At 45.3% G+C, this 26,650-nt stretch overlaps 1 protein-coding gene across 6 annotated transcripts in view; it reads left to right on the plus strand.

Annotated features, from left to right (window-relative positions):
- STRA6 (signaling receptor and transporter of retinol STRA6) overlaps positions 1-26,650 on the plus strand; it is a 311,887-nt gene that overhangs the window by 233,847 nt on the left and 51,390 nt on the right. For all 6 annotated transcript variants that reach the window (XM_085643894.1, XM_085643895.1, XM_085643890.1 and 3 more), the window contains 2 exons: positions 9,313-9,430; positions 9,851-9,952. In XM_085643894.1, the coding sequence (XP_085500020.1) occupies positions 9,313-9,430; positions 9,851-9,952 (220 nt within the window). The remainder of the gene's footprint in view (positions 1-9,312; positions 9,431-9,850; positions 9,953-26,650) is intronic.

Genomic DNA, 26,650 nt, shown 5'->3' on the forward strand with positions numbered 1-26,650 from the left:
CTGTGCTCACAATACACTGACAGAACATGGGAAGAGCAAGCTAGTACATAAGGGGAACACAGTCAGGTCTGCATTTTTAAATATCTATTAATGTGTTTATCAATTGTATACTTGGGTATTTAATACAGTGCTTCTATTTGTCTCTGCCTGCTGCTTTATTTTGTATGTGATGCACCAAATTAATACACGAATAGAAAAACAGCCTGAAAAGAAGGGTACTAAAAGAGACAAGTGGAAAATAATGTTAACGTTAAGAAAGCTGTCCTATGTCTAATTTGCAAGACAATGGCTTCAATTCTTGAGGTTCATTGGCTTAATATACTGTCTGCCGATATCTTTGTGCAACCTGGGGCCACAGGTTCTAATGCACTGAGAAAGCTCAGTGGGTTGATGCACATCATGCAAAGATTTATATGTAACATGCTGGTCTGAGGCTCCAAACATAGTGATAATTGCAATAATCTATGTGCCACCTATTTAAATGCTGTTAGCATATTTCCCGCCTCCAAGTGTGAACCCTCTGTCCGTAAAGTCAAAGCATAAAAAGGTAGAAACTTTAAACAAAATGAAATATTTGCTTATATCAAATTCAATTATTTGCTTATGAAATAAACCAATGCCATACCCGAGACTACCACAAGCTATAATAACCCTAAACACGACCCCCCAACTCCACACCACACCCCACCCATAGCCGGTATCTTCTGCCCTAAAGCCTTTTAGAACTTTCGGAATGGGGGTAATGAATTCCATAGGGGAAGGCACACAACTTGCCAATCAATGACGTGTGTACTAGTGATTGGTGAAGCAACCTTGAACGGACTCTCCAGACCAGTTCTAAGAATTGTGTGTGTGAGTGTCGGTCTGTCTGTGATGGGGAAGGGGTAGTATGGTGTCATGGCATCTGGCGGAAGACCTCTCAAACGTCTTGCTATCTCCCAGTTTGGCTATCGCGATGTAGCCTCATTAGTACAGCAGGTTCAGTGGCACCAGGGTCTAAGGGTTTGAGGGGCCAACTGCGCCAAATTATGACTACCCTATCAAGGGTACACGGCTCAGCCTCAGGCTCCTTGCAAAACTCCTGTCTGTATACATCAGCCTTCAAAGCACCTCGTAATCTCTTTGTACTCTCAGAGTGAATTTAGCTGAATTCTGTGTGGTTTAAAAAGATACAGAGTCTTCAAGTACATTTAGGTTTAATAAATATTCTAATGCATAGACATGAAATACACCAAAGGGGTTTTTTCATCTTAAGCATTCCCACGGCAATATGTTACGTGAGATAGCAGTCAATCTCTAAGAGATTACAGCATATCACTTCTAAACTCAGAACAGAGGTGCTGCCTTTACAAAGACCTATTTGAGTGACTTTGGAGGTGTATTTTGTCCAATGGAATGTCTCTTCATCTTTGGAGCAGCTCCAAGTGATTAGACTGTGGGACTGCCTGCTAGGGTATTGTCACGTGCAGTAGTGGTAGACATGCAGGCATACCCATTTCTGCCATACCAGCTACCTCCTTGACCTTGATCCTGCAGCAGTCAGAGAGTCTATCTGTTCTTGACTAGGCCTGGGTGTGAAATTCCTCTCCGCTCATAGAGTTTGCAGAGTTTTTCCCACTTTGCTCTCCTTCCAGTGTGAAGAGTTTGGAAAAATTGCGCAGACAAGTTTTTTCCTCGCTCGCCAACATTTAGATGGCGAGCTTGAGCAAGGAAAATTGTGCCCCAGATCACCTCCCAGCAAGATTTCTCAATGCAGGCGGTCGTGGTTGCTCGCTACAGCTTGCGTTGAGAAAACTTCCATTCACGTTTAGGACGCTGCCGTTTAAGTAGAACATCTACTCGAGCAGCAGGAAGAAGCAGCACCGTTTCCACTGTATGTGGTGCTGTTATTGATGATTTAATAGTGCGGGTCAAACACCCGGCGCTAAAAATCAGCACCAACGTAGCGACATAACACACTATGCCACTTTTGGAACTTTTGTTGCTGCTGACGCTCTTCCTGACGCTCTTCTCCGGGTCCCAGCTGCTGACGCCTTACTCTGGTGGGACCGTTGTCCCAGAGTATTCCTTTGCCTAAGCGCCACTGCTTCTTGCACTATCGCCCTGGTGAGGACTTCAACATCCAGGGTGCAACCCGAGTGCCATCAGGTGTTGCTGACGAGGGGAGGCACCGGAAGATCTCTGCGCATAAAGCGCAGCCTCTCCCCCTGCAGTGTGGGTTCCCGTTGTTGCTGCTGACGCTCTTCCTGATGCTCTTCTCCTGGTCCCAGCTGCTGACGCCCTACTCTGGTTGGACTGTTGTCCCAGGGTATCCCTTTGCCTCAGCGCCGCTGCTTCCCGCACTATTACCCTGGTAAGGACTTCAACATCCAGGGTGCAACGCGAGTGCCATCAGGTGTTGCTGATGAGGGGGAGGCACCGGAACATCTCTGCGCATAAAGCGCAGCCTCTACCCCCGCAGCGCGGGACGTGCGTGGGACGTGCCGTGTGAAGCCTGGGCCAAGGGCGGGCCTGTCTGAGCTCGTCGGAGACCGAAGGAGACCGGGCTGGGCCACCCCCCTGACATTGTATCCACTGTGTAAACCAATTAGTTGCTCGTGTGACTTTACAACTGTATTTGTTTTCTTGTTCAAAGTCGGGAGATAATGAGTAAGAACAATCGTAAGGCGGGTGGAGGGTCAGGAGTAGTGGGGACTTTGGACGCGTTTCTTTCTCAGGCCGAATTCGCCCTAATGCACGAGATTCAACTTACTGGTGTCACACTTTCGTTGGAACCCCCACGACCCCTCATTGGAATGGCACTAACACACGTACTAGAGCACAATGTATCAGTTGACTGTACTTCCCAACTAAATTATGTGTCCCTGGTGCACTTGCAATCTGGGCCATCTATAGTATCTAGTCCAGATAGCATTTCACCCACATTGCCTGCCTCCCCAGCTAAGGTACTTACCAGGCGGCAAAGGTCTACACAGGTTCTTGGTGGTGAACCCTTACAAAAAAAAAGGAAAGCACGTGGGTTACCCAAGACCAGCTATCAGGCTTCTAAAATGGTGAAACGCAAGCCCGCCATAACAGGAAGCGAGGGAGGATTTAAATCTGCATCTAGATCTACAAACGTGGGTGCTGGTCATATTAAAAATATTGTTGCAGAGGAACACCTACTTCGTAATATTGAGGCTGATCTCTTAAACCAGGTTGAAGAGAAGCTCAAAGCTCTGATTGATCCCCTGATGTTGAAAATGTCAGCAATAGATATGAGACTAGCCAAAATAGAGCAGCCTATTTTCAATGCCCCCCAACCTTCTTGTGGGCTTCGGCAGGAAGGAATGGTTGATACCTGACAGGAGAATAGTTCTGATAATAGACCACATACTAATTTAGCATTATGTCCTCTCCCTTTGGGGGCAGTCGCATCTACGACCACCCCTTTGGTAAACCCCCTACAAAGTGGTATAACGGCACAAACAGTAGGGCCATTGGGACCTTGGGGTCCACTGAAAAGTATTTGTGGGGCCACGAATACCCATACATCCCTCTACCTCCCACCTGAAGCAACACCATACACAATTGTACTGGCAAATGTTCCAGTGCTCCTAGCCAACGCCCAGGAACACTGGTATTCCCTAAAAAACAAGGCACTACATCTGCTGAGTACTAGGACTGGAGTAAGGAAGCATCTTTTCTCAGAATTTAAGATGGTACGAAGAATACCTTGGATCAGTAAATCCCACAAGGCTCTCAGTGGAGACTGCGTGGTTTTAAGTTGTAGTTCCCCGGGCCTGGTCCAGTTAATATTGGATAGGGCAGGGTCCGGTCACCTAAGTAAGGAAGATATCAACGTACTTTTGCTGGCCGTTTTCTATCAAACATGTGTCAACCACGGAAGGGGAGTATTGAGGGAACCTGCTCCCGATTTGGGCCCCTATAACTACGCGGTTCCTACTATTAATAGATTTGAAGCTTTTTCCTCATTGGATGAAATTGATTGACTTGGATTCAACTCCAGTTCCATTAGTCTTGAGACACAAGTATGAAGGGAGTCTTGTGTGGCCGATCCCGAAGTAGATATTCATAAAATAGGAGTATCTCAATTAGAAAAGTCAACTCTACAGAGGGGTGTTACTAATGTGGTTAACAATACTGTGGGTGAAGTCAGGGACGGCAGGCTCTCTCAGACCAATTCTCCATTTTGTGAGGGAGACCAGGGGCATGTCCATGTAACTAACAAACAGCCCACCCCCCACAGTATAAACATGAGTCACCTCAAACCAAATCTACTGCTAGTATCCTGGAATATAGCAGGGTTATTGTCAAAAATACCCTCAGCAGAATGGTCCACATTTATTGAAGGCAACGATATTATGGCTTTCAGGAAACCTGGTCCATGGATCATGTGTATCGACATGGTTTCCTACATTTTTCTAAAACAGCTCAGGGTGGCCAGAGGGGAGGACCTAAGGGGGGGCCTCACTACATGGGTAAGACAGTCAGATTGCTACAGAGCTGAGGAATTGTGTATTGATAGGAGGGACATTTTAATAATTAAACTACAGATGCTTAATGTCCCTGATCTATTGATTATCAATGTACATGCGAGAGGGCTGCCAGGTGGAAAAGCTTCCAGTACTGTTGCACTCTTAGACACCTTTTTAGATCAGCATAAAGGCGCATGTAATTTGATAATTGCCGGAGATTTTAATTGTTCTTTTGAACCACTAGACAATAACGACGTCAACCTTAGCTTAGAGGAGGATGCTCAGTGGAACATTCCGTCCCTGGACCTTCCTCCAATTAAAAAATGGACCGGAGCAGCGCTGCAGCTAAAAGTGTTTGGAATGGGGGGTTAGGGCTGTCATCGGAAGGTCCGTTTCTGACAGGCAAGGCTAGCAAACTTGCAATAATGGGTTGAGGAGTAGTCGTATAGACTTCCTTTTTCTCAACAAGGAATTCTGGCCCTCCCTAATAGATATGGTAGTTCAGGAGCGGACCGAAAGTGATCATAACCCCCTAGTACTATCCTTGCAGCTTAAGGGTTTTCCTGTCGGTGATTGCCTGGCACCAGACAGCGCCTTTGTAGAAGTGCAGATCAGTAACGATACAAGGAGAGTCAAATGGACCAAAGTTATTAACAAAGAAGAGCACTTGGAGCAGATGAGGGAGCTGGCGGCAAGTGCAACAGCTACCCTTCAAAACTGTGCTACACAAAAGGAAGTTAATTTAATGGTCTTACAGGTCCACAATGAATTGTTTAATAATCTTAACGGCTTTTTTATTACAAAGGTTAAAAACTCTCAGAAAAATTCTGGCCCTAAGGTGGCCGCATGGTACGGGAAATCTTTTAGAGAGGCTTATAGAATCCTGGCCAGGGCAATTAGATCAAAGAATATGGGAGACATCAAAAGGGCAAGGGCAGGGTACAAGTTAGCCCAACAGCAAGCTAAAAGGGACTGGGATGAGCATCATTGGGACGAGTTTCTCAAGGCCAGCAAAGGGAGAAGCATGGTTACCTTTTGGCATCTTGTGAAATGGAGCAGTGGCAAACCGAGCCAAGCTCCAGTCAACCATGTAGCCCCTGAGCAGTGGGTATCACACTATAAGGCCCAGTTCGACATTGCAGAAGAAGACCCAGAACAGTTTAAAATGGCCCCTTTTAATTCCTCTCTGTATTTTACAAACAAAGAGGTAGAAATAGCGTTAAACTCAGTCCCGAGAGGTAGTGCGCCTGGGTTGGATTGTATTCCAGCTGAGCTGTTCTTGCATGACAGAGCGAACTGGGTAATATATATTCAACTACTTGCGAATGCCATCGCCAGTGGTGCCCCCATGCTCGATACATGGTCAGGAGCTGAAATCCTCCCAATTTTTAAGAAAGGGGACCGCTCCAACCCAGGCAACTACTGGCCTATAAGCCTCATTGATTGTATTCAAAAAGTCACAGCTAGGCTGGTACTAAGCCGAATCCAGGCCTGGATAGACAAATATGATATTTTGTCCCCATTGCAGACGGGGTTCCGTTCACACACCAGCACTAATGACCAGGTTTTTAGGTTTATTTTAATTTATTGGAGAGTGGTAATTGTAGGAGGGGGTACCATTTACACGGCTTTTATCAATCTTAAGTCGGCTTTTGATCTTGTTCCGTGCACTAAAATGTGGAGAGCATTCGTGGAACAGGGCATGCCATTGGAATTATTGGCCATTTTAGTTACATTACATGACTCAAATTATGCACAGGTACGCTGGGCCTCGCAGGGAAGTGTTACCGACAGGTTTCCAGTAGCAAAGGGGGTTCGACAGGGGTGCGTTTTAGCACCAACCCTCTGTTCCTTGTTCATCAATAGGGTAGTGCAGTATTTCCAGAATTATCCCACCGATGCTCCTACCCTAGCAGGCATGAAGATTCCTTTGCTCATGTTTGCGGATGATACTTTGATAATCTCCAAGACACAAAAAGGACTCCAGTCGGCTATTGTTAGATTTGAGGAGTTTTGTCAGGACCATGACCTGATAGTTGATGTGGAAAAAACTAAATGTATGGTTCTACACAAACACCAAGTCATAAAAGGCAGAGTTGCTATGAACAATGTTACCTTAGAGCAGACTCCTGTATTTACATATTTGGGAATTACCTTGGGTAGTAAACTTAATTGGAAGCCTCCTATCGATCATTTGGTCCTCAAACACGCCCAATTGTCCGGTGCCCTGTTGAAGGAACAGCGTCTTTCCCACACCAAGCCTGTCGCACCTGTCCTAAAAATATATAACTTTAAAATTAGTGCCTCGGATTTATATGGGGCAGAATTATGGGGCTTTGACAACTTAGCTCCCCTGGCTACAGCCCAAAACAAATTCCTGAGGGCCATAACTGGTCTTCCTCAATCAGCACCATTATTGCCCCTCTTTTTAGATTTGGGTTGTTATTTTATTGAGGACACGGCGCGGTTTAGACCAGTGGCTTATTGGAGAAGGCTCTTGGTTACACCAAAGCTATCCCTGTACGCCCAGGCTCTTCTTGAAGTCAGGGAGTCAGATCGTATGTGTAAAATTCCCTGGCTGAGACGGACAAAAGATATTTTGAGCGAGATGGGGATGAGTAGACTGTGGGAAAATCCTGTTGATAATCCCTTTCCTTCAAAGAAGGAATTTAAGGCAGTGTACTGGAACATGGTCAAAATGAAGCTCTTCTCCTCTTTAACAAAGCCATCACTAACAAGGGAATTCTTAGAGCTTAAACATGTTTTAGAGTATGAAGGCTATTGGGATCTTATTACTGGTTTTAATGACAGGAAACTTTATCATCAATTTAGAGTGGGTTCTCTCCCAATTAACTCGTTTGTTAGTAAATGGCATGCCCTGAACCATAGTATATGCCCCTTCTAGCCAAAACAGAACGAATCTTTAATACACATTTTATTTGTATGCCCAGTTTCAAAATCCCTAGGAACAAATGGCTCAAACCAATTTGTTTGCTTTTGTGCATTAGTTCTGGCAACAAAGCATTCAGGATCCTAAAAACAGACACCAATGAATCCATAGTGATTGCTGTTGCCAAATTTCTAAGTTGGATGTGGACTATACGAGCTAAAAAGATGAGGCTACGATAACATGTTTTTAGGGTATACACCTGGTTATTTTTTTATATATATGCTGAGATTACTGGTACTGATTTTTGCGGCACAATCGTCAGAAGTTTTATTAGTTTTAATTATGTACTACAGATCAAGGCACCTTATCTTTGTGGATCTACTTCCTTCCTTTTGATCGCCATTTTAATGTATAATTTTGCAAACACTTACAAAAATGAATTTGACTATTATGTTTTGAATGTAAATGTCCTTTATGATTTTTAATTGAAATAAAGACGTATTTGAATTGAATTGAATTGAACTTTACATAGAGTGGCGAAGTTTTTGGGTCACTTTGTGGAGTTCCACATACTCCACCCAGGCCTATTCTTGAATCACAGTACGGCTCACTGCACACGTCCCTGAGCACAGTGTTGCAGCCATTCCTACCTATTCCAATTGCCTCTCTGCATCATTCAGTGTCTGTAAACTCTCTAAACGATTATTTAATTCATTGTACTTGCATTGTTACCCATTTCATTTATTGTACTTACTTTGTTACCCCTATCCCGGGGATTGATTGGGTCTTCGGAGGGAGAGAATGCATTGAAAATGCAATGGGGGCGGTTTATCATTTGTCTCTTCAATTCCATACATCGAATTTCTTTGACTGCCAATGCAACACTTGTAAGCACACATCATCTAATTCTTCAGTGTCTGATTTCACTTATCGCTGGGCTGTAAATATTCGTCACACATAAGCCGATAAAACACTTTTCTATTCTTTTTAACAGCACACCTGGAGTCTGACTTATAGCGTGTCCTTTTTAGGTCGAGCATTCAAGACCTCTTGTATATACTTTAGTATATACATATATGTGTATGTACTGTGTGGGCTCTGACGATTAGCGCTAAGACTTGTCTGCTTCCGCTTAGGGACATATTTTTCTGTTCAAATGCCTCTGTGCTGATAGAAAACGACCAGTAGACGTCAGTAAAATACCAGCATTGCTTTCTGCTTGTTCAAATGTCTCTATTTAACTGTCTTGATAGAAAACGAGCAATAGAGGTTAGTAAAATACCAGAATTGCTTTCTGCTGAGGGACTTTCTTTTTTAAATTTTTCTGGCAACTGCCTCTATTTAACTTTCTTGATAGAAAACGGCCAGCAGAGGTCAGTAAAATACCAGAATCACTTTAGCATTCTCTAGATTCCAGTCCATAGAAATTGTCTTCCACGGGCACCCGTAGACAATAATATTTTTTTCGAATCTTGTATTTTCAGTGATATGACCACCGAAGGCCCTGATTTTATATTAAAAACAGAGCTTTGGACTTTACCATTTCTCACTGAAAGGCAATATTTCTCTCCATGTGTTCCCATACCTGGCGTGTCACGCAGTTTGGTACTTACTTTCCCTCCATGTTAAAGAACAGTACATGTTTCAGCACCCATGCTAACATGCTGCATAGCTAAATACATATAAGGTCCCAAAGGCGAGACCGATTTGTGTCTGGCAAAAGTTAAAAATTATTGAAGAAAGGTAATGGTTAGGAATCTACCTCTGTAATTTCCAGCATAGGTATGTTAATAATCACCAGCTGTTGATGTCAATTGAGAAGTTACAATTGCGGTGCCCAACCCACAGTATAAAAATGGTCCTTTGTTTTGCTTTGTAGTTAATCTAGAACTTCGGCAAGATTATTTATATTGAGCCTCTCATGCTGTTCATCAATCCCAACAGGTCTTCTCCTTCAGCAGCTGGTATTTTTTATCTGCAACATAGTGATCACTTTCCTGGTAATTATCCCAGTGATTTATGGAAAGAACCTTCTCCTCTTCAAAATACTGAAGACCATGTGGTGAGTATCCTTGGAGACGGCTTAAAACCACAACAGGTGGTGTCAAGTAAGCATGAACACTACAGCAGAGAAGAAAGTGACAGAAAGACTTAACTTTGATTGACTTGTTACATAAAGTTGTCAGTTTATAGGAGCATTAAGGAGTTGAATAGGAGAAGGTATGTTTGAATATCTTCTCCGACCAGCAAAGAGTTGTCAAATATTGCACCATGTGATTATGTATTAATAACCAGGGTATCACAAATGTCTGGCTGGACTGGCCAAAATTTACAAATTGTCAGAGGGGAAGTCCAGGTCTCATAAAGTATACATTTGTAGTTGTGCCTGTTTTTCTCTACCCAGACCCTTTTCAGGGTGGTCCTGTTAGAGAATGGGAAGAAGAGTGCCATCTCTTATCTGTGTGTTCTTTCTTTCTTCTAGGCCATTTTGGGTAATGTTACTGTTGGCACTGATTTTACAGCACCTGTGCGCTCGTTTTGCATTCCTTCAGAGATCTTCCCCAACACGAGAATTGAATAACAGGTAAGTCTTACTTGATAAAACTAATGAGGGCTGAGGTGGATGGGATGATGGCTGTGATCACATATAGCTACGTTTCTAACCTGTAGGATGTCATATCAGAGCTTCTGGTTGGGACATCCAGTAATGCTGCATAGCAACTGTGAATTGTTCATCTACCTCGGTTACTTAATGGAAAGCTTTCCTCTGATCTGTCAATCGGAGACTAAGAAAAAGATGCAAGTTCCAAAAGTGCAATTCCCCATGTTAATTCCCATTGAAAACGTTGCTCTCTAATTCCAGAAAAATACAGCTGAATGATACACCAAATTTGGCAAAAAGTTTACCTCAACTGAAAAAGATTGCTTTTTGTGATTTGGTATATATCTGAGGTCAGCTGTTTTCTAGAAATTAGCATTTAAAGGGAGGCTCCGGTAGGGCATGAAAGTGCTACTGATCATTAACCAATAATCCAGGTATATCTGGACGGTTGGTTCTACAGTCACTATGACAGAACACAGGGACTTGGTCCATGTACCTTAATAGAATGAGACAGTTAAACACCTCATCTGATGCACAATGTTAAGTGAGGAGCTTCACATGAATGCATTAGCCACCAAGAGGCATGTACAGCCAATCCCCGTGGAGAGTTGTCTACAGTTTGTAAAAATACACTAAACACAATCCTGAAATGAGCAAATGGTGTGCAACATTGCAGCCATGCTTACAATCATGCTTACAATCATTCAGGATGTTAAACCGTCTATAAATCTGTCACCCATATATTAAACCCTTCCATGCTCATGACGAGCTCAGCTCGTCATGAGTCACAGTGGAGCTGTGTTCATGACGAGCTGAACTCGTCATAACGGCCGCAGCCCGAACCACGTGCGATAAATTCCCCGCCTGTGCGGTAGAATTAATCAGTGGGCGGCGTCATGACGAGCCCAGCTAGTCATGAGCACAGCTCCAGTGTGAGTCATGACGAGCTGAACTTGTCACGAGCACAGCGGCGCCGCGCCCCCCCCCCCCCGCACCGTGGGGGAATTACCCCCGCAGGGAAGGGGTTAAGCATTCTTCAACAATGTATAAGATTTCACAATATTATGAAGCGATGTAGAAATTAATATCCACACTTTGTAAACCTCCAATGTATATGTACATTGTTTATAGTGCTTTGTGCCAACTATTTAATGTGGGCGCAAGCCACACATCCACTGGTGATTATAAACAGAAGCTTAGGTTTTGTCACATTTTATTTCAACTGTCCTTGGATTTAAGCCGCAACCAATTTGAAATGTACCTTTACAACTCACATTCATTCTCACTGTTTCACATAATGCACTATTTTCACACAAAAACAATATTGTCGTTAAAATGTGCACAATGTAACTTTTACCATTTTGGTGAGCAAGGCTGGGATCGGCCGAAATGTGTACAATGGCGGTCTGACAATAAAATATTCATGTACCCACACATGGCGTCGTCATCCTTGTTTCAAGGGAAAGCAGTGATTTTGTTACAGACCAACTTCCTTGAGGTTCGCTGAGACGACGTGCCCTTCATTCTGGTGAAACAGCTGCACTGCACGAGAGAAAATATCGAAGGACATATATATATATATTTTTAAGAGAGTTTTATATAGCTCAAACTTGACCCGGTATCGGGTATCAGAGCGCTTTACATAGCACCAGTTGCGTTCCATGAGGATACATTCAGTGATTAAGTGATTTGCACAGAATCACAGGATGTTCAGCGTCATTGCTGAGACTCAAACCCGGTTCCCCAGATTCGAGGTCGACCGCCCTAGCCGTTAGGGATATATATATACATATATATAGATACTGAGATATATATATATATATATATATATATATATCAGTACACAGGTGCTCAGCCCTTGAGAGCGCACTCCAGAAGCCGCAATCTTCCTGAGAGCGGGACCGGCATCTCAAACCCAGAAGTCTTGCCTGACGCGTTTCGGATTCATTTCCTTAATCATAGGCCACTCCAAATTCAAGCTGACGGTACTTTATTTAAATATACAACCACCAATGGGCTCCTTGATATGAGTCCCCACAGAATTGTGGGAATTGTAGTGCCAGCAGCGTGTCTCTGTCCCAAATGGGTAGGTATTCGGTCCCAAATGGGCCGTGAAGTGTCAGTCCAGCCTCTAATCCATGGATCAGCTTCTTCACAGATCGCACACCAGGATTGTGTGCTTGTGCCCCCTCGTTCCAAGGGTGGTGCGCTCTCCACGCCCTGAAGCCGGCGCAAATTACATCAGTACACAGAAAGTACCGTCAGCTTGAATTTGGAGTGGCCTATGATTAAGGAAATGAATCCGAAACGCGTCAGGCAAGACTTCTGGGTTTGAGATGCCGGTCCCTTTCTCAGGAAGATTGCGGCTTCTGGAGTGCGCTCTCAAGGGCTGAGCACCTGTGTACTGATGTAATTCGCGCCGGCTTCAGGGCGTGGAGAGCGCACCACCCTTGGAACGAGGGGGCACAAGCACACAATCCTGGTGTGCGATCTGTGAAGAAGCTGATCCATGGATTAGAGGCTGGACTGACACTTCACGGCCCATTTGGGACCGAATACCTACCCATTTGGGACAGAGACACGCTGCTGGCACTACAATTCCCACAATTCTGTGGGGACTCATATCAAGGAGCCCATTGGTGGTTGTATATTTAAATAAATTACCGTCAGCTTGAATTTGGAGTGGCCTATGATTAAGGAAATGAATCCGAAACGCGTCAGGCAAGACTTCTGGGTTTGAGATGCCGGTCCCGCTCTCAGGAAGATTGCGGCTTCTGGAGTGCGCTCTCAAGGGCTGAGCACCTGTGTACTGATGTAATTCGCGCCGGCTTCAGGGCGTGGAGAGCGCACCACCCTTGGAACGAGGGGGCACAAGCACACAATCCTGGTGTGCGATCTGTGAAGAAGCTGATCCATGGATTAGAGGCTGGACTGACACTTCACGGCCCATTTGGGACCGAATACCTACCCATTTGGGACAGAGACACGCTGCTGGCACTACAATTCCCACAATTCTGTGGGGACTCATATCAAGGAGCCCATTGGTGGTTGTATATTTAAATAAATTACCGTCAGCTTGAATTTGGAGTGGCCTATGATTAAGGAAATGAATCCGAAACGCGTCAGGCAAGACTTCTGGGTTTGAGATGCCGGTCCCGCTCTCAGGAAGATTGCGGCTTCTGGAGTGCGCTCTCAAGGGCTGAGCACCTGTGTACTGATGTAATTCGCGCCGGCTTCAGGGCGTGGAGAGCGCACCACCCTTGGAACGAGGGGGCACGAGCACACAATCCTGGTGTGCGATCTGTGAAGAAGCTGATCCATGGATTAGAGGCTGGACTGACACTTCACGGCCCATTTGGGACCGAATACCTACCCATTTGGGACAGAGACACGCTGCTGGCACTACAATTCCCACAATTCTGTGGGGACTCGTATCAAGGAGCCCATTGGTTGTTGTATATTTAAATAAAGTACCGTCAGCTTGAATTTGGAGTGGCCTATGATTAAGGAAATGAATCCGAAACGCGTCAGGCAAGACTTCTGGGTTTGAGATGCCGGTCCCGCTCTCAGGAAGATTGCGGCTTCTGGAGTGCGCTCTCAAGGGCTGAGCACCTGTGTACTGATATATATTCACTTAAAAAACCATAGGTTTCACACAGGTTATAGTTAGGTGGATATTTCGCTCATAAAAAATCAATGAAATTCCCCCGTTAGTTAGTTCAGATAACTATAACTCGCGCACCCGCAATCCACTGCTCATGACGTCACATATTACATCACTCCTGACATGGTCAGTGGCATCACTCATGACATCACTGATGACATCATCCTTGTGCTAGAGTGGCGGTCGCGCGAGTTATAGTTATCTGAACTAACTATAACGGGGGAATTTCATTGGTTTTTTACGAGTGAAATATCCACCTAACTATAACCTGTGTGAAACCTATGGTTTTTTAAGTGAATTTGCAAGGTTTTTTAAATGCTAATTCCTAACTATAACGTGTGTGAAACCTATGGTTTTTTAAGTGAATTTGTACGGTTTTTTAAATGCTAAGTTATGTATTTATTTCTTTATTTTTTTCTCAAGGTTTTTCACCGTGCGCGCACCGTGCGCGCCCGGTGCACTTCGCGCACCGTGCACGCGTTTGGGGCACACGGCGCACCCCGCGATTTAAAAAAAAAAAAAAAAAATGCTTTTTTTCCCCCTTGGGGGTCCTTCTGTGACCCCCTGACAAAGGTTAGGGGGTCAGGACCTCTCTTCCGCGCCCCCTTTTCACGTTTTTCCACCTTTTTTCCCCCTTTCCTTTTCAGTGCGAGAGACAAAATGGCGGCCGACACTTCCTGATTTAGACCGATTCGAATGTTTGCCGACATCTAACAACCAATCAGAATTTCGCTCGCGCACGGTACCGTGCGCGCACGTGCGCGCACAGTGCGCGCACGGTGCGCACGTATAGATATTTATATGCTTTTAAATGCTATTTTCTCAGGAAATACTGAACAGATTGACAGACCAGATCAGACCTGCAAAAGGCACTTCCCTGACCTGAGGACTACCTCTCTGCCAAATTTCAAGTAATTCTGTTCAGCCGTTCGGGCTGTACCTTCGACTAAAGGTCCTATGGAAAAATGCATGGGGAAAACACGTTTTGGAACCCCCCTTTTTTCTCGGCCCCCGCTTGACAAATCACCCCGAGACTTTCAGGGTAGGAGCTGAGCGGAGCGCCCCATTTGTTTTGAAAATTTCGCGAGGATTCGTCAACCGGCGCCAAAGTTATTCAAAATAGAATTTTCAGATTTCCTATGGAAACACGGTGCTAACTATAACTATCTACTGGCAACCGCCAGTAGATAATATATATACATATATACAAACAAAAGATTGCCCCCGATGAAGACGCCACTCAAGGAGAGTTTGACTCCGTGTCTATTGCGGGATGCAGTAGTAACAGCTTTCCACTCTTCTCAAAAGTTCTGAAGCCAAACGCGTTTCGAACACTCCTGTGTTCTTGTTCACTGGCAAGACGAAATAACAGCAGCCATAGTGGAACTCAAATTTGAATCACTAAGTCCCGCCCATGTGGGCATGTGCACTATTGCCTCCTGGTACTTGAAGTTTCCACTATATATCTCAGTCCCAGGTAATGCGCTGTTCGAGGACCACAGGAACACGGACACCAGAGATTTGTGCTTAATCCGCTTTTATTTTCCTTGACATGGCAGTATTGCATGTATATATATATATATATATATATATATATATATATATATATATATATATATATATATATATATATATATTATCTACTGGCGGTCGCCAGTAGATAGTTATAGTTAGGACCGTGTTTCCATAGGAAATCCGCAACATTCTATTTGGAATAACTTTGGCGCCGGTCGACTAATCCTCGCGAAATTTTCAAAACTAATGGGGCGCTACGCTCCGCTCCTACCCTGAAAGTCTCGGGGGGGATTCGTCAAGCGGGGGCTGAGAAAAAAGGGGGGTCCCAAAACGCGTTTTCCCCATGCATTTTTCCATAGGACCTTTAGACACATCTACAGCCCGAACGGCTGAACAGAATTACTTGAAATTTGGCAGAGAGGTAGTCCTCAGGTCAAGGATGTGCCTTTTGTAGGTCTGGTGTAAATCTGTTCAGTAGGTCCTGAGAAAATAGCATTTAAATCAATATATATATCTGTAAGCGCGCTCCGTGTGCTTACCGTAAGCTTACCGTACGGGTACGGTGCCGTGCGCGAGCTCAATTCTGATTGGTGGTTACATGACTGTAAACATTCGAATCGGTCGAAATCAGGAAGTGTCGGCCGCCATTTTCTTTCTCTCGCACTGAGAAACAAAGGTGGGGAACGTGAAACGGGGGCAACGAAGAGAGTTGCAGACCCCCTAGTGTTTGTCAGGGGGTCCAAGAAGGACCCAAAAGTACGAAAAATAAATTTAATAATTTTTCAAAAAAATCGCGGGGTACGCGTACGGTAAGCTTACCGTACGCGCACGGCAAAAAAAAATAAAAAAAAAATAAAGAAGTAAGAATCACATTTATTAAATAAATTAAAGGACCCACAAGGGAGAAAAAAACAAATGTTACTGCGTAAAAAAAGGCGAGGCGCGCACGGCATGGACTGCGCAACGTGGGAGCTCGGTGCGCGAAGCGCACCGTGCGCGCAGGGTGTGCGCATAGTGAAAAACCAGAAAAAAAAAAAATACATAACTTAGCATTTAAAAAACCGTACAAATTCACTGAAAAAACCATAGGTTTCACACACGTTATAGTTAGGAATTATCATTTACAAAACCTTGCAAATTCACTTAAAAAACCATAGGTTTCACCCAGGTTATAGTTAGCTGTACATTTCACTCGTAAAAAACCAATGAAATTCCACGTTATAGTTAGATCAGGTAACTATAACTTGCGCGACCGCAATCCACAATGTGTAATTTCAGATGTCATCATTGATGTCATGAGTGATGTCACTGACCATGTCATCAGTGATGTACTATGTGACGTCATCAGCAGTTTATTGTGGGCGCGCAAGTTATAGTTACCTGATCTAACTATAACGTGGAATTTCATTGTTTTTTTACGAGTGAAATGTACAGCTAACTATAACATGTGTGAAACCTATGGTTTTTTAAGTGAATATATATATATATATATATATATATATATATATATATATATATATATATATATATATTCACTGAAAAAACAAAGATTAAAAATTTATAGTTAGGGCCAAAGCAGCAGGATTCCCCCTTTGCAAGACAAGGAGCGCTCCCGTGTATCTGATAATAATATATTATTGTGGAATATCGCAGGTTTGGCCAACAAGTTTCATGATCCCAACCGATTGCAATTTGTGAAACAATATAGTGTGATCTGCTTGCAAGAAACGTGGTTGGTGAATTGTAGGTTATTCCTGGAAGGTTATAAGGTTTTTTGTTCCAGCCTCTCCTTCCGTGGCTGGTAGACCCAAGGGAGGCCCTGTCATCTGTATATCTCTGGCGGTAGACTGCCAGATGCAGGTTTTGTCGTCTCCGAGCCCATGTCTCCAGGCCCTGGTTTTAAGTCGGGGGGCCAACAAATTAGGTCTAATACATTATTATAATTCTGTGGCATGCCCCCCAGGTGGTTGTAATATTACATTGCTGGCAGCCTTGTATTACTAAACTACAAAACCTCATGGTCTAGGGTGATTTTAATATACACCCGTGTGGAGACCTAAGGACCACTAGCACTGTTGATTTAGGCTGACCTCGGGTGAGGGGGACTCATTTTGAACATTCTGCTCAGGGGGAAGTTTTGAATAATCTGTTAAATGAATTTAATCTTATGTCCCTCATGTCATTATCTGACCCGCACAGCAAAGCACCTGTCTCTTCCTTTACTGGGAGAGGTAGTGGTTCTTTTATAGATTATATTTTAATCTCATCTTCTCTACAGTCTTTATTTTGTGGTTTCACTATTTTGGAAAGTGTCTACAGTGACCATAATCCACTCTGTGTCCAAATGCGTGGCCCATTATTGTTTAAAAAGAGAAGTGTGGTGAACAAGGAGAACCTAAGACCAACAGACGGCAGACGACGGCTTAAATGGACACAGATCTCTCCAGATGCTTTTTATTTTGCAGTAAGAGAATCCTGTGCTACTGAATTAGAGCTGTGTACCTCTTCAGGTATATCCCCAGGGGAGGTTATCAGCACTTATAATATCATCTCCACTAAAGTAAGTGAACTTTTAAGTGCTCCGGCAGGCAGAATAGTTACCTCGACCCCTAGACGGTTTGACTCTTCATGCTCTCAGGCGGCGAGAAAGTTGAGGGAAGCCCTGAATGTTATCCCGAGAGATCAAACCATGGTTACAGCTACCCGTAAAGAGTACAGACAGGCATTGGCAAAACGCAAGTGTGTCCTAAAAGAGGAGGCTTGGAGGGAGTTAATTGAGTCAAGTACACTTAGGAATAGCTCCAGGTTTTGGAGCATTGTTAACAAACCGTTTTTAGAGGCTGAAGCAAGGAGCGAATTAGGTTTGCACATTACTGAGGATGAATGGGTGCTCCAATTTAAAACTATGTTTGAAAGCCCGTTGGAGCAAATTTCTCAGACTGGCCGTGATAGGGACGCCTCCGTAGTGGTTTTTGAGCAGGGGGAGGCTGAGGTTGGTATTGCCGGGTTAACTTGCAATAAAGCACTGGGTGCAGACGGCATCCCCCCGGATCTTTTTAAGTCTGATTCAATCTTCTGGGCTCTGGTCCTTGTGACTGTGTTTAATGCAGCGGCCAGGAATGGTTGGGCAGAGGCCTGGGCCATCTCCACTATAGTACCCGTCTTTAAGAAGGGTGATCGTAACAGCAGGCACTGCTATAGGCCGATCTCACTCTTGGACTCAGTGGTTAAGGTTGTGGGCCACGTACTACTGGAACGATTGTCCACTTGGGCTGAGGATCACAATATAATCTCCAATGTCCAATTTGGATTTCGCCCGGGTCGGTCAACCGTGGCCCAGTGCATTAACTTTACCATGTTACTCAGTAAATATACGGTTGCACATTCTGGTCCTGTCTACCTAGCCTTCATTGACTTGTCTTCCGCGTTTGATTGCGTGAACAGGGCAAAACTTTGGCAGTCCATGAAGGACATGGGGGTAGATAGTAATATTGTTAATTTCCTTGAGGACCTTCATAGGGCATCTAAGGCCAATGTTAGATTCTCCCAGGATCTCGCGTTTCACAGGACTTTGATATAAAGAGGGGTGCACGCCAAGGTTGCATCCTAGCCCCATTTCTGTTTAACCTCTATATCAATGACCTAGATAGAGCTTTAATAGCTATGGGGGTAGATTATCCATATGCAGGATGACGTGGTATCCCTGTCCTACTATACGCGGATGACGCAGTTCTTATATCTAGGACTGCTAGGGGTCTTCAATCACTGCTAGACGCCTTTTCAAACTTTATGTCGGAATGAGATTTATCTATTAATAACTCAAAATCCTACATAATGCAGGTGGGGACTCGCCCTAAAAAATGTTTCCAATTTAGAGTATGCCCTGCCAAGGTCCCCCGTACAGATGTTTTCTCATACCTGGGGGTCTTACTGGATGATCAAATAAAATGGGGACCACATAAACACAGGAAAAGGGGGGATTTGGTCCAGGTAAATGCAGCCATTTGTAGTTTTGCCTCTAAATTAGGTAAGAGACCTATTACTGCTATGCTGAAAGTTTACCAGGCCAAAAGTGTAGCCATAGCCTGTTACAGAAGCGAAATTTGGGGGCATACTGCCTCAGATGTACTTCAGGTGGTGGAGAATAATTTTTTGAAGCGCCTGTTGGGTGTTCCGTGTGGTTTGTCTAACATGGTGGTCCACTAGTAACTGGGGGTGCCCTATCTTAGTGACATCCTGGCACTGCGCCCCCTTGTGTTTTGGCTAAATTGTTGGCGAACAAAGAATTAACTCTTAGCCATTTGATTTTAAAAGAGTGCATGACCCTTGACAAATACCTTGGCTTAGATATGTGAAGAGAAGCTTTAAAGATTTAGGGTGCGCTGATTTATTTACCAATCCTGAATCAATTGCAAACAAGCATTGGCATAGCCAATAGGTCTCGCTTTTGGGACCTTATAAGTATTTAGTTTAGCCATGCAACAGTTGCATAACTAAATACTTAAAAGGTCCCAAAAGCGAGACCTATTGGCTATGCCAATGCTTGTTTCTTTTGAAGGTATGTTCCCAGGAGAATTCCACATCCAAGTGTAGTAGTAAACTTCCGGGTTTAATTTAGAATATCTTTTTTTTTTTTCTTACGTCCTAAATCTATAACGTCCTGACAGTCCACACTGCAAGCTACAAAATTCAAATACCTTTTTCCGTCGGACGCTTGATCACTGAGAGACGAACTGTTCTCTGGCCTCTGATATCGCCCGTGCAGTGCGTGCCCCCAGGGCACAGTCACGCGCCACAGCCGGCTCGCGCGAGTGATAGGCGCTGTCAGTGAGATAAATAGCGGACGTCATTGTCGGTTCACGAGCCGGACTATGGGTGTCCATGTTTGTTCCGGCGTCTGGAGCCTGCAGTAACCTATACAATAAAAAGAAAAACACATGCTGCACATGCAGCGATCCGCTTCTGAGGCTTCGTTTGCGTGGCGTGTTTCGCTCTGTCCATGGGGCCAGAGGAGCCAGCGCAGGCGGAGGTAGCAGACACGGGAGCGGAGCTAGCGCCATAAAGTGATTCCTGTCGGCTATGCTTGGTCACTCCCGTTCCCTCTCGGGTGAAACGAACAACGCGCGTGGAAAGCAGACTAAATGTAAACGTTTAGATTTATAAATGGCGCTTAAATTGTGTGCTGTCTAAGGTACTGTACTAGTGATACACAGAAGTAATGTAGTACACTGTCAATTTATTTTACAAAACGGTTATATAAAAAGTGATCGCGATGACGCACGAGTTTTCAAAGTGCTGCTGAAGGCTAGCGGTTTGCGCGTGAACGCAAGCGCTAGGCCAGCCAGCAGCACTTTGAAAGCTCACATACAAAATGTCTCTCCGAGCCAGCGCATGCGCTGGTCTCAGCGAGACCTAAAAAGGACGTGGGGATAATTAGGGAATCCTTCACTAGTTTAAGGAAAATGGAAAGGGATGAGCTGGAATTGCGGAACCTAGCGTCGGCAAATTTTTAATGTTAAAGACAACTCCATCTGCCGAGCCTTATCTTCTGGGGGTTTTATCTACTTATGATTGGTTTTTATTGTCCAGGTTTCACCTGGATCTTTTTCACCTGATGCTTGCTATTCCAAGAGGGTGCAGTAGAGGTCAGCTTTTAGCACCCTGTGGCTGCGATGGAGAGTCTCCACAGGATCTGCTACATTTTATGCTTTTCTGTAAATTTTATGAGGTGCCCCGGAAAGTATTTTTTAGTCCCTGTTTTAAAAAAGATGAATTTTAATCAGGCCCGTCCAGCTCTCCTGTACCTCCAACTCCTGAAGAATGATTGTATTTTCTTTATTGTTGGCTACCTGAAATCCACAGTGAAGACCAGGGTGTGTCTTGATAAATAGCTACCTAGATTGATGATTTTAGTCCCCACTGAGGAGATAAACGCTTATGAGGATCAGGATCACATCGCAGGGTTGTGCTGATCAAAGGGGGACACTGCTTGATCCTGAATTTTGGACTTTACTGCTGGAGTTTATTATGGAAGGTGGTACTATGTATTTTAAGTATGTTTTACTCGGCCTGTCTTTTTCAGGGATTCATGTTTTTTATTGTAATTTGGATGTTTGCAACTTTTATGGTTTTATCTATATGAAACCGAATAAAGTTTATTTCATTTGATTTTATTTTTAGTTAGGTGAAATGTTCAGTAAAAACTTGATGATTTAAACTCTAAAAACCACTGAACTTCACCAGCTCTTTATTAAAGTTTTGAACATAATGAGCACAGTACAGACATTCAAGGAAACCAGGAGTAAAATATCAGTACAGAAAACATGTTGTGGGATCACAGGTTATTAACCCCCTGAAAGAAAAAAAATAATCATGACTCGCGTCCCACATATATAAAAGGTGCCCAGTGAGATAGGCCATGGACCAGAACTAACCCAGTCCCTAGAAAGTGAAGTGTCGACGTGTAATGACCATATAGGACCCCTATAGGAAGTTGAGTGCATTGAAAGAGGAGCAAAAACAAGATATTAAGTCCCAAATGTTGGGAAAACTGATAATGTCTGTGGAGTGAGGATTTCCCATTAGCACCTGTCAAAGTATGGATCCCAAGCATCGAGCAAAGACGCCACCGCCGCCACGCTGTTGTCTCAGCAGAAGCCCATTTAAGAAGGTCCTTCAACCAGAGTGACTGCTAAGACACCACTGTGGACTTCCAAGTCATGACTATGCAGCGCTTCAGGAGGACGAACAAACCTAACAACATATTTGTTCCCACGCGTACGAGAGGTCAAACCCAGGTGGCAATGGAGGGGATTGATTTATAAGGGAAGGCCATGATGTCAGACAGGATCTGGATGGCCTCTCTACAATAGTGTTCAATATCTGGGCAGGCCATATGATAGAAGTCGGCCTCTAAGCAGGAGCACTGGGAGCATTTTGAAATTATACCCAGAAGATGCGATGGAGTCGCAGAGGGGTCAGATATGTCTGACACACATAACTGAGCTGGGTGTATTTGAGACAGGAGTTCCTAGAAACATCCTGTACCTGCTCCAACACTCGGGACCATTGTCAGTCCACAAGATGCTGGCCAAGAGACAGCCCACTTATCCCTCAAAACATGGATTTTGGGATGTGAGGTTCCAACCACCTGCTGTATATTTGTGTTACTGCATGCTTACTCCTTCTGAGTTCCAACAATACCTGTAACGCTGGAGATGTGACAGGTTTAGTACACTCTGGCCCCCACTCAGCCCCTATAGCTGCTACCAGAGCACTGTAAGTTAAAAAGTGTCCCGCATAAATGTCGTAGCACCACTTGAAGTCCTGTAGGCAGTGCTCATACAGGTCACTCAACGTGAGAACACCTGCCTCCATCCAAGTGACAGTGTTATGAATGTTCAACACCTCACAAAACACTGAAAGCACCCACAGCGGCCAAATGGGTGCATATGGCTTTGGGACGTGCCATGAGGGGTCACCTATTTGCTGCAACAATGCTGAGCCACTCTGACAAGGCATCCCGCCCTCAGGATGCCGCACGAGTAGGGAATGCCATAAACTTGGCCAGGATGCCCTGGTCCTCTAAGTCCTGGACCACAAAAGCCTGCTTGGGAGTGGCGGCCATCGCCAGCCACTGCGGAGGCCACTATTGTTGCACAGCAGCATAGTACAGCTCATATTGAGGTACTCCCAAACTCCCCTTTTCCAGTGGGGTGAACAACTTGTGTACAGGCATTCTTTTCCTCCCAGTACCCCATATCAAATCAGAAAGGAGTGTGTTCAGTTGCTGGAAAAGCACTGGGGGAGGTGGACAGGTAAGGCTGAAAAATAATAAAGGAATCAGGGCAGTACCAGCATTTTTGCAATGGAGATTCTGCCCACTGGGGAGAGTGGTAAGGAGTTCCAGAATGTCAGGGAACGACGCACATCCGATAAAGCCCTTACCAGATTACCATCAATCAGATCGTGCTCCAAATGGTATACATACACACCCAGAGGCAATGGAATGTGTTGTAGTGCCAAAACAGACCAGAGTGTCATGGACCCATCCCACTCCGACTCAGGGAGTCTACCTAAGAGAAAAAGGCAGGACTTGGTTCCATTTAACCTCATGCCAGAAGCCCCACAAAAGCATCCAGTGCCTCTATCACCACAGGCAAGTCCCTACGGAATTCCCAAAGATATATTAGCATATAATCTGCATAAGGCGAGATCACCTCGTGGGAGGCACCAATTGTTGTACTCAACTATGCGCCTCATTAATGAAACATACCCACCAGCGGTTCCAGGGCCAAAGCAAATATCAGTCTGGAAAGGAGACATCGCTGCCTAGTGTCCCTGCAAACCTGAAGCGGTGCAGAGATGTCCTTGCCGGTGCATACCCTACTGACTAGCTCCATGTACAGGAGATCGACCCCCTCAAGATCTCTGGACTCAGACCCATGCATTGCAGCACTCCTCGCATGTAAGGCCAGCTCAGGGTGTCAAAGGCCTTTTTGTTATGTAACAAAAGTGCTAAACTTGGAGGTGACTCTGGAGGATGTTCTTCCACTATGCCAAACAGACGATGGAGATGACACCCAGCAACAGCCAATTCTCTATGACTTCTTTTCAAGGACCTTACAGTTCATATTGTGCAGGGAGAGTGGCCGTAGGCGTGCACCTCAAGCGGGTCCCTATCCGGCTTTAGAAGGACCACAGTCGTGGTCTCTCTGAAAGATGCGGGTGCCCTTGTCCTTGGCTGACTGGAACAGCTGCAGGAACTTGCGAGTGAGCTTAGCCCAATCTGGCTGATCAAACTCTACAGGGAACACAACTGTGCTGGGAGTCTTAATATGAGCCATCCGATCTTTTGCTAGGCGAACTTCAGCAAGCATTAATGACTTGCCGAGGGCACAACTCTAGAGGAGGTCCAGGAAGCGGACCGGCAAACTGCCAAGGTAAGCTGATAAAATGAGCTCCCCAACCCGACATCCTCCTGATAAAGGGAGCTATAATAATCAAAAAAGGCAGTGTTGGTGTCAGACTGTGCAGTGAGTAGGTCAACTGCTGGGGACCTAATGGTGGTCAGCTGGGGCCTATTGACCTCTGAGCGCAGCAACCATGCCATATTGAGTCTTAATACTGAGGCCCGGTGTCACCACCTTAAAAACTCCCCACTCCCCCCCCCCCCCCCAAATTTGCGGGGTACCCTCATTAAACTCAAAGTACTGGAGAACATATGTGCCCATGGTCTCATGAAATATGTTATCGTGCAGCCCAAGTGCTCAGCAACCGGACAAAGGGGGGCATTGTGCGGTTGCAGAGAAAAAGATCAATTCTCGTATGAAGTTGGTAGACCTGGGAGAAGAGGGAAAATTCTCTCATGAGAGGATTCAGGGAGCGCCAGAGGTCTCGTAGCCGAATATGTGCCAACCAATCAGCAAAGGAGTGCACAGTATGGGCGCCTTGCGTGCCATGGAATGGAGTGTCGTGCACAAAATTGAAATCCACCCCCCATATTCCCGGTCCGTGGAGATCATGGATCATCATCGAAGTGAGGAAATCCAGGAAATGGGACTGACCAGTGGGTGGTGCATAGATCGCTACAAGAGCAATAGGCACACCATCCAACTTCCCTTCTATCACCATTTGATGCCCAACAGGGTCCTCCCTCTGGCACAGGAACTGAAGGTGGCACCACAGGCGCCCCCCAAATCAACACTCTCTGAGCATACGCCAAATAGACAGTACTCACAACCTGTCTCCTCCAGCGGCGCTGCAAGTTATGCAACTCCGCAGCTGTCATGTGTCTCTTCTGGAGATATGCTATGTGAATGTGCCTGCGCTTTAGATAAGAGCACACCTGATGGTGACGTCAGGGCATCCCCATATCCAGCAAATTCCAGGACAGAAAGTGAAGGGGGAGTTAGCAGCACATGAAGCCATTAGTGAGATGTCTGGATGTCCACTTTCCCCACCTCAACCCCCTCGGGTAACACACACCCTTGCGCCCCTCACCTCCCGAGAGACACATTACCGATAGTACACAGACAAACAAATGAACAAAAAGGTGAACACAGTAACACAAACCCCATCTACCCTCCCCAGTTCAAAGCAAAAACAAGCCACAAACCAATAACAAGCGACAAAACTCAGCAGAACCAACAATATCCACCAAGGTCGAGTGGATGCAATATCCAGTATTGGAAAGACTAGGAGGGCCTAGCTCTCCCACCATACAAGAGTCATGCGAGTCCCCTACTCACAGAGAGGCACAGCAACCCAATGTACAAAACCACAACAAAGGATACTGGGACCCAATTCAGATTACTTGGTCCGCAGTCATCGGGGTGAGGGGAGGGCCAGCCCACAGTTCAGGAGGAATGCCAACCAAGGCGTGTGCCTGCTCTCCCTCCAGCAAAGACTCAGACTGAGCCGGTGAGCCCATTTTGTGACTGTGGGGAGACTCCAATTCAGCAATTGCTCCCACTGGGTAAGTCATTTCGCTGTCGAATTGGCTGCCGCTGTCACTTGACCAGCATAAAGGATCTATGCTGGGATGACACATTGGACATAGAGTCCTGATAGATATTCATTGGACTGTTCTCTACCTGCCAGGGGCCCTTTGTGCGTGCAACCTGCAGGATATGGTTGCTGTCCTTATAATTGAAGAACTGCTCTACCATCATCCGATGGGGTCTGCCGGGGAACTTATAGGCATGCTCCACTGAGAAGAAAGTGGACCTCCTTCCATCAAGCACAGTAATAAACAGCCAGTCTAAAAAAAAAAAAAAAAAGGTCCAATCAGTTGGGACTGTATGCCCACCATTGAGGATGCGGATACATTGGATTCCATCCCATCTCCCATCTCTCAACTTGAGCTGGTCGGCCCTCAACAGGATCATTTCAATCATTAAGGGATCCAGCTTTGGGTCCAACATAGCCTTGACATCCCTAATGGCCCCTAAAAGCTCATCAAAAGTACCCGTAGATGAGGGCCTACCAGCTGACCCAGCAGCAACCACAGCCCCTGCACAGTGGCATTCAATGGGGATGAGATGCCATCTGCTCTCAAAGTCACCCTTGAAACAGCGTTGCTTAATAATGCTGGAAAAGGTGGGTACCGGCGCGCAGAGGAACACAGTCCAGCAAGGTGTCCAAACAAGGAAGAATGCCCTGGTCTCACCCTGGGAGCAGAGCTTCCAAGAAAGCCCCCAGGGATGTCGCACACAGTACTCAAACACCCTCCCGATAAGAGGGCTCACACAGCAGATGCTGTAGTCCAAGAAGGTGTGTACAGTATTCATAACATCAGTCACAGGTCATGCACGTTTCTGTCATTCAGGAATGCCCTGTGCCACTTGATAAGAAGTGCAGGGCCTCCGGCCTGATCTGCCATTCATTACGCCAGGGGAATCACCAAGGTGCCCACCAAAACATGCTTGCCTCACTCAGGCGCCATCCATCCTCTCCAACAAAGGGGGGTAATGCTGGCTGATGCTGTGAGGCCCAATGCA

Source organism: Triturus cristatus, chromosome 3_1 (genome assembly GCF_964204655.1).
Source record: "Triturus cristatus chromosome 3_1, aTriCri1.1, whole genome shotgun sequence".
Classification (NCBI taxonomy): Eukaryota; Metazoa; Chordata; class Amphibia; order Caudata; family Salamandridae; genus Triturus; species Triturus cristatus.